This window comes from Hypanus sabinus, chromosome 19, assembly GCF_030144855.1.
Source record: "Hypanus sabinus isolate sHypSab1 chromosome 19, sHypSab1.hap1, whole genome shotgun sequence".
NCBI classification, from domain to species: domain Eukaryota; kingdom Metazoa; phylum Chordata; class Chondrichthyes; order Myliobatiformes; family Dasyatidae; genus Hypanus; species Hypanus sabinus.
In genome coordinates this window covers 21,112,763-21,125,041 of record NC_082724.1, presented here as the reverse complement: position 1 = coordinate 21,125,041, position 12,279 = coordinate 21,112,763, and the positions used below count along the sequence as shown (strand labels likewise).

General features: G+C 41.2%; 1 protein-coding gene across 1 annotated transcript in view; it reads left to right on the top strand.

Moving 5' to 3' along the window:
- The window catches only part of chdh (choline dehydrogenase), a 51,695-nt gene that overhangs the window by 35,243 nt on the left and 4,173 nt on the right, over positions 1 to 12,279 (top strand). The window contains exons 5-7 of the mRNA XM_059944143.1: positions 1,737 to 1,866; positions 1,980 to 2,114; positions 8,438 to 8,580. Coding sequence (XP_059800126.1) covers positions 1,737 to 1,866; positions 1,980 to 2,114; positions 8,438 to 8,580 — 408 coding nt within the window. The remainder of the gene's footprint in view (positions 1 to 1,736; positions 1,867 to 1,979; positions 2,115 to 8,437; positions 8,581 to 12,279) is intronic.

The following is a 12,279-nucleotide window of genomic DNA, read 5'->3' as shown; positions in this document are numbered from 1 at the left end:
CCAGGACATTATGGGATTAATCGGAGGATATTAAGATAAGCAAGGGCAGTGATGGAGATCTGTACATCATCTTTACCCACTAGTGTGGAACTGGAAGATTCCAGTATCTGGGGAAGGGCAATAGGAATAAGGCAGGTGTGTCTTGTGACAATGGTAGAAAAATTCTTAGGGTCAGGATTTATGATCTGTTGGAAAGTCATGGAGTGTTTAGGGGGCATCGGCATTGTATCATGTATGGGAATACTTGTCTCACAAATCTGATTGAGGTTTTGGTTCGCATAGATGTTAGCGAGGTTTCATGAGGTCTGGAAAGTTAGGTCCCAGATGTTCTAGAATTGGATCTAAATTTGCCTTAGTGATAGGACGTAGAGGTGAAGGGTTTCTTGCTTCTCTGAATGGAAGCCTGTTGCTTAACAATGTGCTTCAGGGTTTAGTACTGGGACCTTTGTTTTATCTGTGACTTGAATGAAAATGTCTGTAGTCTAATAAGTAAGTTGATGGGTCAACCTTGAGTTAAGTACTCTGGAATAAAAATATATTTTATGAAAATATTCAAATCAGATGATTATTCATTTATCTGGTCAATAAAAAAGGTGACAGAAGATGAACAGGTGAAAAAAGAGCATGGAATGTATTCAGCGAGATATAGATTAACAATAGTGCAAGTAAATAGAATGAAATCCCTGCCAAAAGGAGAGAATAGAACACCAGAAACAGATTATAATAATGTTGGTCAGCAAAAATCTAAAAAGGAAGCCTACTGACCCTTTGGAAAAGGTTACAGAGTAGACAGTGTGTGGTAAATGTAATTTATTAACATTTTCAAGAGGCTTTTGGCATATCAGCCTATGATCGAGTAATAATTAAAGTCAGAGAAGGTGGAGTTGAGAGACAAGTAGTGGAAGGGATTATCAACTGACTGCATTGTATAAAGTGGGAACATAGAGCAACTGTTCACAGTGGAAAGAGATAGATGGGGATATTCCATCAAAGTCAGTACCGGGACCACTGTTCAATTTATAATAATAATGAGGCACCTGAAATTGGAAAAAACAGTTCCAAATATTTCGATGTGCAAAGATGAGGTGGGAGGACTCTAAATTACAAGAGAACTGATAGAATAAGCAATAATTTGGTCACAAAGTTCAACACGGCTGATTATGAGGTGGAATGTTAATAGTGGGGAGACTAGGAAAGTCACATCACTGGAAGACACAGGTCTTATTGTGAAAGAGAAACAAAGGGTCCTTAGCATCAATGACACCAATCACTTCCAATCCCCATTCGATTCTGCCTTCTCTACTGCCACGATGAGGCCACTCTCAGATTGGAGGAGGAACACCTCATATTCGGTCTGGGTAGCCTCCAACCTGAAGTCATGAACATTGGTTTCTTTGGCGTATGGTAATTTCCCCCCTCCCCCTCCTCTATTCTTCAGTTCACCCCTCTGACCCCTCTGGTTTGAAATCTTGAATCTGACAGATAATAAGGTGGCACTGAGTGAACAAGTGCAGCAAACTAGAATCAGCTCAGTGGGTTGAGCAGCATCCATGGGAGGAAACAAACTACTGACCTTTCAGGTCCTGGGCTTTCAACCCAAAGTGTTGACAGATCCTTTCTTCCCACATGCTACTTGCCTCCCACATATCGAGTCCTTTCAGCAGATTAATGTTCCAGATACCTGCATCAGCAGTCTCTTGTGTTTCCTGAATAAACAAATTACTTTTCTATTGTAGGTATATGCCAACAAGGAAGTGATCTTGAGTGGAGGTTCAATTAACTCCCCCCAGCTTCTCTTGTTATCTGGGGTGGGCAACGCAGATGACCTTAAAGCTCTGGGAATTCCTGTTGTTTGTCATCTTCCAGGTAACCACCAAAGCATTCAAAGAAAGCAAAGGAGTTGAATTGACTAATTTGAACTCATTCCTGCAATCAGATAATCAGAACTTCTCACCTTAAAGGAATTTTATTGTGTTTAGGTGTGGGCCAGAATCTTCAAGATCATCTGGAACTATATGTGCAGCAAGAATGTATTAAGCCTATAACACTGTATAAATCTCAAAAACCCTTCAAGATGATCCAGATCGGTCTGGAATGGTTTTGGAAGTTCACAGGTAAAATGTTGCTGTCTTCTAATTCTTGAGCCTTGACACTTTAAATTTATTTATGGAAGGTGGATGGTGTTGGCAGAAGCAACAATTATTGTCTTGCGAATTACCTTGACTTGGTGCATCCTTTGGGTGAGGCTATCCCACAGTACTGCTGGTAATGAGTTCCAGGATTTAGACAGAAATTTTTGTATCGTTGTAAAATTCCAGTTTTAGAGTTTTCATTTGTTATTATTTGTCTCCTTTAGCAGGTGAGCTATGCCAGAGAAGGATCACAGCACTGTAGATTTTTCCTTGGAAAATATGTGCAGAATTTCTGTTATTTATGAAATCCTGAAACTAGTTTGTCAGATGAACTTTGCTTACCTCTGATTATTTAGTTAATCATCAATATTTTCAAAGGCATTCACCATCCGCTGGGGGTGGACGTTTAGATTTGTGTTCACCTATTTCTTTGGCAGTCTCTCAGGATTGCTCCCTTTCTCATTTTGAGGAATGGAGGATACCTTAGTGTGCATACATTTAATGTTGCTTGATTACTAGATGTGACATAGAAAGAATGAGATCTTAAGTCTTGTGGTGAGGGGATCTAAGAGGATCAGGGTCTGGCCTTGGATCCTGGTGTCTTTGCAATCTAGAGTTTTGGAAGTCAAAATAGGAGGCATAAAACTTGCTGCTTATGGTCATTTAGTTAAGTGTTAACAGAATAAAGAATGAACAAAAAAAAATCATGGTGTTTTATATTTAAAAAATTAGCTTGACTGAAAAGACAATGGCATTCCAATAACAATTAACCAATAAAATAACCGGATTCAAATGGAATGACTTCCATTGATTATTTTACAAAAGTAGAAAAGCTCAACTATCAGGAAGATACAAAAGAAGTAAATTTGACACCCTAATCCAACAACAGGCTTTGCTGCCAGATGTAGGAGTGTACATGTTGTTGAAAGATGTTGAGATCTTTCTGGCAGTGTTACATTGACATTACTGGCTGTGAATTTCTTTTAGCCGGAAGAGACTATTCAGCCTCTCTAGTTTATTTTAGTTCTGTCCAATCACAGTAGATCTGAATTTTCCCTTGGTTTATTAACTCTTACTGTGCTGAACTACAGAGTCAGAAACAGAAAACTTGGCAGTCTTTGTCCCTTCCATTCTCATCCTCACTGCATGAAAATGTGCTTGCAAGGCATGGACTCAGCTTCTGTTTCAGCTTATCCTACTTAACTTGCTGAGTGCTTCTGGCATTTTCTACTTTTACTTTGAATTTTATTTTTATGCTTTTAAAAATGTATTAATCCCACTTTGAAATGTGTGGCTAAGCCCCAGGCTCAAAAGATTTTTTGGAATCACAACTTCAGAGTCCCAATCCCCTTTACCTCCTAATCCCATACAACCGATGTTGGATTCGTCATCTGCACAGGGGATAGTGTTATAGATGGAAACCGTCGAGGTTGTTGCTCTGCAGGTATGCAAGTGCAATATGTTGCCCAGTCTGGATTGTAGCAGCAGCTTGGAGATGCGGACAGGGTGAAGAGGGAAGAAATTGCTCACAGCAAACAGTGGGTCAGGCAGAACGAAAAGATCATATTGGCCTGTTTCCGTCACCACAGATGCTGCTTGACCTGCTCTGTATTAGAGAATTTTCTGTTTTGTTCTATTTATCTGTCATCTGCAATATTTTGCTTTTTTTAAATTGAAATTGACTGTTCAATATAATCAAAGCTGAATTTTCATTGTTGGTAAAGAAAGATACGGTTTAGTTGTCATTCAGCAAAAGAGTTAGAGACGAGTTTAGAGTTTAGACGTGTGTGCTCCTGACCGCTCCAGAACAGCTTGTATTGTAATAAATAAAGTTAGCATGGAAATCAGATGCTAGTGATTTCTGTCACCCATTTTTCACTAGCCTTCACCCCCAGATGCCTCTTGTTCCTCGTGTTCACAAAACATTTTGTGATTTTGTTTTCCATTTTAGTTTTTTAAAATGTGAGCTTCTCAGTTGTATCATTAAATAGCTTTTTAAATTAATCAGCAGCTAGGGGATATTTTCAATGTTTCCTTTATGATCAAATCAGCAGCTTTTAACGAACGGTTATTAGAGCATGAAAAGTTTTACCCCACTTATTTTTATCTTTCAGTTGATAATTGTAGGCAGATCTTGGCAGAGAACTTGTGCTGAGACGGTGGTGTGTGAGCTGCTATTACTGCAGTTATTCATGTGCAGACATGCCCATGCTTAATTACAGTAGAAGCTCTGTTAACTGATAAGTGACGCATCTGCCAAGCGACGACTGGTCAGGGTTGGCCCAGTTCTCCCTCCTAGATCTGGCTGCTGCCCAAGTGACGCTCCTCCCCAGCCCAGCCGCCTCTTTGGCCATGCTCTTCCATTGACCCTACTGCTCTTTTGGCGCTGCCCCTCCCTTGGTCTTGTCTCTCACTGGTCCAGCACCTTCCTTGGTGATGCCTTTCTGCCAAACCCGTCACCCCCTTTCTTGTCCTGGCTGCCCTCTCGGTGGGTCTCCATCCTTGGGCCAACTCCTCCTTGGAAATGCCAGTGATACTGAGATATCAGATACCCAGGTTTTTACATGGTGCTTTAAGCTCATAAATTGAAATCAAAGTTTAAAGAATGTTTATTATCAAAATGCATGTACGTCACCATAAACAACCCTGAGATTAATTTTCTTGTGGGCATACTCAATGAATCCAAAACCCATGATAGAATCAACGAAAAATCGCACCAACAGGGCAGACAACCAGTGTGTGAAAGACAGCAAACTGCGCAAATACAAAAGGAAAGAGAAATATAATGATATGGAAATAAGTAAAAAATTTCGAGAACATGAGATGAGGGGGTCCTTGAAAATGAGTCCGTCGGTTGTGGGAGCAGTTCGGTGTGCCGAGTGAAGTTATCCCCTCGGGTTCAGGAGGCTGATGATTGAAGGATAACAACTGTTTCTGAACCTGGTGGTGTGAGTCCTGGAGCTCCTGTACCTTCTCCTGAGGGTGGCAGCCAGAAGAGAGCATGTGCTGGGTGTTATCATTTCAGAGGATTTCACACCAGGTAAGTTCAAACCAGAAGATGCAATTAATTCTACCACTTGTGAGCATCTACCAAAGTAGAAAATGCCTCAGGTATTGTTTCCCTGGTAGTGTTTGTGGAGAAAAACAGTGCCTCCGGTTGTTAAGTCTATGATTAGAGCTCATGACAGGGCAGTGATGAGTCTGGCCTTGGAAATTTTCAGTTATTTGTGATTAACAAGTTGTAAGATCTTGTGCAAGAGGAAGATTAAAGAGGATACAAAGAAAAGACAGATCGGGCTTGTTTGTACAGCAAATCCTCCTTTATATAATTAGAGTAAGTACTGAAAATAACCTCAGACAGCACCAATAGGACAAGAGGTTATGTTGCCAGAAAATTGTTCTTTATGTTAAGCCAGTTGAAATGATCAGTTCTCTTGGGTGTGTTGGCTCAAGGCCTGGTTGGTAGTTGTGATGTGTCTCCAGGCAATGAGACAGGGGTGAACTTGAAGCTCCTTTGATCCCTTAAAAAAAAAATCCAGTAATAGACGTTCACCAGTACTGATCGTTTGGCATCTGGCTCCCTCACCATCTCAGTGGAGGCGTGATGTGTGCCTGTGGTCACAGTGCCCAGAAGGCAGGCCCTATTGTCCTCTCCATTGAGATTGCTCCTCCTCCAGCCGTTTACTTCCACCTATCACCCCAGCTTCTCACATCATTCCCCCCCCCACCTAGCAACTGCCATCTTGTACCTCTCCCCCACCCACCCACCTTCTTGATCTGCCTTCTGCCCCTTCCTTTCCAGTTCTGATGAAGGGCCTCAGCCCAAAATGTTGACTATTTATCACCCTCTATAGTTGCTGCCGGTATTTTGTTGGATTAGAGTCTATAATTGTTATTTTCCTTATAGTTTTACTTTCTTAAGCTTGTTTTTGTTTTTTTTTATATAGTTATCAATGTCTGTAATTGTTCAGTGTATTTCCTAGTGGTTACAGTCCGTCTGTATTTTTTCTGGAAGTTTCCTGGTTTCAGTGACTTGAGTGGGGACTATCTTATTGTACGATTCAACCAATGGAGTTTATTGCTATTTAGCAGATTGGTATAAGAAGACCAGACAGACCACATCAGATCGACCTCATTCCGCCTTCGCCTTCTCCTCACTGCTAGGCTCTACTTTTGCTGTTCCCCGTTCCTAATTCCTTCGTTCTCTCAGCATTTAATAAGAACGGCCAGAAGCAACAAGTTTTGTGCCTTATTCTTGACTTACGAAGAACCTCAGCTCAAAAACATCACAATTCAACAGTGTGTTGCTGAGAGACTGGCCTGTGTGGCCAGGGAACAAGACCAGGTCCGGAACTTGTCTTGATCAGCTGAAGCTTGGCTGGCTGTGTTTCCTACTGACTTTAAACTCATTGGGGCTTAGTTACCTACTCTCTTTAAACTCATCCTAGCTCACTGATGCTACCATGCAACCTGTAAAATGAGTAAAAGTAAAAATAACTAAACACAAAATCTACAATTGCTGGAAATCCAGAGCACCACACACAAAATGCTGGAGGAGCTCAGCAGGTCAGATAACTTCTATGGAAAGATGTTTGCTGATGATACTTAGTTGGGTGGCAGTGTGACATGTGATGAGGATATTAGGAGAATTCAGGGTGACTTGGATAGGCTGGGTGAGTGGGCAGATACTTGGCAGATGATGTTTAATGTGAATAAGTGTGAGGTTATCCACTTTGGGAGTAAGAACAGGAAGGCAGATTATTATCTGAACGGTGTAGAGTTAGGTAAGGGAGAAATACAAAGAGATCTAGGAGTCCTTGTCCATTAGTCACTGAAGGTGAATGAGCAAGTGCAGCAGGCAGTGAAGAAGGCTAATGGAATGGTGGCCTTTATTACAAAGGGAATTGAGTACAAGAGCAAGGAAACCCTTTTGCATTTGTACAGGGCCCTGGTGAGACCATACCTGGAGTATTGTGTACAGTTTTGGTCTCCAGGGTTAAGGAAGGACATCCTGGCTGTAGAGGAAGTGTAACATAGATTCACAAGGTTAATTCCTGGGATGTCTGGACTGTCTTACACAGGGAGGTTAGAGAGACTGGGCTTGTACACGCTGGAATTAAGGAGATTGAGAGGGGATCTGATTGCAACATATAAGATTATTAAGGGATTGGACAAGATAGAGGCAGGAAATATGTTCCAGATGCTGGGAGAGTCCAGTACCAGAGGGCATGGTTTGAGAAAAAGGGGTAGGTCATTTAGGACAGAGTTAAGGAAAAACTTCTCCCAGAGAGTTGTGGGGGTCTGGAATGCACTGCCTCAGAAGGTAGTGGAGGCTAATTCTCTGGATGCTTTCAAGAAGGAGCTAGATGGTATCTTATGGATAGGGGAATCAAGGGATATGGGGACAAGGCAGGAACCAGGTATTGATAGTAGATGATCAGCCATGATCTCAAAATGGCGGTGCAGGCTCGAAGGGCCGAACGGTCTACTTCTGCACCTATTGTCTATTGAAAGGAATAGAGTCGACATTTCGGTCTGAGATCCTTCATCAGGCCATGTCCTGGTGAATGAATGGTCTTGGTTCAAAATGTAAATCTTTATTCCTTTTCAAATAAAAGTAATCATCCAGAAAATCCTCGTCTGGCACCACCTAAGTCCTGAGAGTGCCAGATTGTTAGAGTTTTATTGCTGCTTGAAATGAGAACTAGTGTTTTTTTTTGTTACTAGGTAAAGCTTACGTAGAAAGGGGAGACTAGAGGGGCTGCTTTTCCTCGAGTGTAGAAGGCCAAGGGGTGAATTTACAGGGACATAGATAATCACAGTCGTTTTCCTAGGGTAGGAGAGTGTAAAACTGGAGGTGATGGGTTTAAGGTGAGTGGGTAAAGATTTAAAGAGAACCCAGGGGACAAGTTCTTCACACAAAGGGTGGTGGGTATGTTGAATGAGGTAGAGGAGAGTACAATTGCAATATTTAAAATACATTGAGGGGGGTACATTGACAGGAAAGTTTTAGTGCAGGGTTTCCCAACCTGGGGTCTACTGACCCCTCGGTTAATGGTAGGGGTCCATGGCATAAAAAAGGTTGTGAATCCCTGGTAGGGGGATATAGGCCAAACACAGGCAGATGTGATCAGCTTGTGTTGGCAACACACGGTTGACATAGATGAATTGGGTTGCAGGCCTGTGTCTGTGCTGTATTCCTCCATGCATGGACGAGTTGAGCTGAGGAAGCTGTTTCTGTTCTGTATAAATCCACGACTCTAAAAAATAAATTAACTTAATGTAGAATGTTTTCATTTCTTCAGGTGAGGGAGCGACTGCTCACTTGGAAACTGGTGGGTTTATCAGGAGTCATCCTGGAGTAAGCCATCCTGATATTCAGTTCCATTTCCTGCCATCGCTGGTGATTGACCACGGGAGAGTCACACCTTACACTGAGGCCTACCAGGTGAGGCTTTCATGTGCCAACATGAAAGGTTTCTTCTTAAGCACTTAAAAGTGGTCAACAGAAGTAACCACTGCTAAAGCTCCTCAGAAATATAAATAAGAGCTTTATTTTATATCGAGGGTTCCCAACCAATAGGGGTCCATGGATCCCAGGTTGGGGAACCCTGGTTTATACCTTTGGACAGAGATTTCTCACATTCGCCATGTTAGCTGATGTAATTAGGAGTTTTTACCAGATGGAATGAGAATTATTTTGGTTAAAAATTTAAATTCAAATAACCGTGATAAATTGTGATGCTTCACCATAACAAAACATGGATTTTGCTTTATTTTTTTTTATCTATAGTTTTAATACATCACTGATAAGGAAGTAAATTGTAACACACAATGAAGCTTCATTGTTGTTGGAATGGTTACATCTTGTTTGGTACCCAGGAAAATTGCAAACCTTTTGAATGGTTTGTTTTATTTCATAAAGGCAGTAATTTTAGGTTTTTTTTAATCATTGTTTGTCCAGTGAACTGTTTGTCTTCCATCTGATGTGTGTGCAGTCTTTTCTCAGATTACTTTGAGCTCTTGCAATGTTAGTAACTAATGTCCTGTGTTCCTCATGATATAAATCAACTATTGCAGTTTAGTTAGATCTCTCTTATTTTTGGAAGCCAAGATTTGCTTTCTTTTTGCTGCCCAGTTCCAGATTTCTGTTTTTGATTGCGGACTTGGCAGGAAAAGTTTAAGGAATAATACCTATTTTGGCTGTTTAAGTCTTCAGTTGATTGATTTACTTTACTGCTGAGCTCATGAAAATCTGCTCTTTCAAAATATCTGTGTCAAGTATCTTGTAATCTCTTAGCGAGGGTTTCACTATGACGCAAAGTGGCTGTTTTTAAGATCACAGTTCACCTGGTTTGGTTCTCAACATGAAAGCATTATGCACTGAATTGAACTTCAGTGCAAATGCATGCCTAGAGGGTCTTCTGCAACTGTTTTCCCAGTGTTAAGCAATAGAAAATATTTTAATTTTCTATTGCAGCAACGTCAAAGATGATAACCCATGTTACGCTTGATGCCGGGTGTTTTTGTGCTGACCTGAAAACTTTACTAGGCTCTTCCTGCCCACGCCCTTGCAATCTTGATGTGGCACCTGTGGCTAAAAGCACTGTAGATTTGTATATCATCGTGCCTGGGCCCTTGCCCTCAGTTAGGGGAGGTGGAAGGGTGATGTTGCACCATGTGTCTGGGGTGTGGGTTATGGAGATATGGGTTATTCCTTGTCCCTGCCGGTAGTTCATTCTCTGTGCTGTATCTCCTTCAGGGTTGCTGGGGGCCTGCGACCTTGTTACCCTGGGAGCACCTTTTGCTGTGGTCATTCGCAATGCTGGACTGTGACATGCACATAACCCAGTGACTTCCTCATCCTTGGAGACCCCCTTCCACACCCCACTTCAGTCAATTAACCAAATGCTCAAAATCCTTTCCCTTGCGGGTACCAATCCAGCTACATCTTGATTTGTAATCCCCACTCGGTGTCCCACCAGAGGTAACTGCAGAAGCATTGAATGCTACTGCTTTTTAAAAAAAATTATACCCTTGCTCAGAAAATGAGCAAATGAGGTGCTCTGAGCGGTTGTTGGTGGCCCATTGCCCTGTCCTCTGACCCTCCTGGTAGTGATACCCATCCCCTCTGACCCTCCTGGTAGTGTTACCCGTCCCCTCTGACCCTCCTGGTAGTGATACTGTACCCTCTGACCCTCCTGTTAAAGTGTGCACCCTGAGTTAGCCAGGAGATCTTGGAAGGGATAATTTCTGTAGCTGTCATAGGATATGGACACAGCAGCAATACTATTCGTGGTAGGATATTAACAAGAAGCTATTCAGATACTCTTTACATTTTGCAAAATTTGCCTTATTTGGTCCAAATTTGGAGGTTCAGGTTAAACCACCATAAAATCAATTCTGATAATCAGAATTGTCATTACTTTATATCTGTAGCTGCTCTGTGGGAGAAAGTAGATAAAGTATCAAATTTTCAAATATTAAAAATAAGTACTTATTGTTTCTGAGTATTCTTTGCAGATTTATAAATAAATAAATCTGCAGATTTGTAAATAAGGGAAATGAAAGAAATCCTGAGAAATGATTCTGACAAAATGCTGTCCATTATTTTACGAGGACTTCTGACTTCAGCAGTTATCAGTAGAAATGTACCTGGGTTGCAGTGTCAAATTGCTGTACTCTTGGCTCTGCTAAACAAGTGCTTTCACTTATCTTCCATTTTCCTTTGGTTGAACTGCATTAGAGTCAAAGGTAATTCTTTGAGAAACTTTACATAGGCTGTTAAAACAACATGGAAAAATCCTATTGGGGGCATTACTTTACTGAGTATAAAGGGAAAATTGACAAGGTTATGATAATCTGAAACTATGGTTTTACCTACTTTCATTGGAGGAGCTTAGGAATAAGGTTAAAGGTTACCCCCGTGGTTAATCTTTGCTCAGCTGCCAACTCTGTTTCAGTTAATAAATAACACCCATTCATGTTTACAGCAAGTACTGAAATGAGTTTATACATTGTAATGACCATTCAAATGCTGTTGAATTTCATATGAATGTACTCAGTGATCTTGGGTCATGTACCTGGATGACCAAGGCTGTGATTTGTTTGCATCTGGCCTCTTCTGTGGTGGGCACATCCATCGTTTTCCAACCTTACTGTTTTAAATTGATAAGTTAACAAGAGGTGAGGCAAATCTCATCCTGGTGTATTGAGTATTACATCCTGTAAGTGTCTTCATGAACTTGAACTTTGAAAGATGCCTTAAGTTTTTTTGAGTGAATTCCTAAGAATATTTCTTTGGAAGCATACTCTCAGTTCAGCAGTTCTATCACAAGAACACATTGATGGTGGTATTCAAAAACCCATTAGCCAAGCAAGACCTAAAACTTTACCCAAAATTAAAGAAAAAGTGTTTTTTGTTCTATTTTAATTTGTTGGATGTCAGAAGATGTCATTAATTGTGTTTACAAAGGTGTTCTGTAGATATAGACCCATAATTGAAAGTGTTGTCACAGGTAGATAGGATTGTAAAGAGAGCTTTTGGCACATTGGCCTTCATAAATCAGAGCACTGAGCACCAGCAACTGAGATGTTATGTTGAAGTTGTATCAGACATAGCTGGTGCTGAGTTTGGAGTATTGAGTACAGTTCTGGTCACCTACTTACAGGAAAGATGCCAATCAGCTTGGAAGAGTGAAGATACATGCTTTTGGGACTTGACCTGAGTTAGGGGGAGAGGCTGAATGGCTTAGGGCTTTATTCCCTGGAGCGTGGGAGAATTAAGAGGAGCTCATATAGAACTATACAAATTTTTAAGGGGTATAGGTAAGCATTTTCCCCTCAAGTTGGTGGGACTAGTATCAGAGGTCATAGGTTTAGGGTGAAAGGTGAAATATTTAAAGGGAACCTGAGGGGGGAATTCTCTTCACTCAGAAAGGTGAACAAAAATGCAAGAAGTTACCCATGGAAGTGACAGATGCTGGTTCAGTTGAAACTTTTAAGAGAAGTTTGGCTAGGTACGTGGATGAGAAGGGTATGGAGGGCTTTGGTCCAGGTGTGAGTAGCTAGGAAGAAGTGGCAAAACAGGCCAGCATGGGCCAAAGAGCCTGTTTATGTGCTGTAATGCTCTATGACTATAAAGATG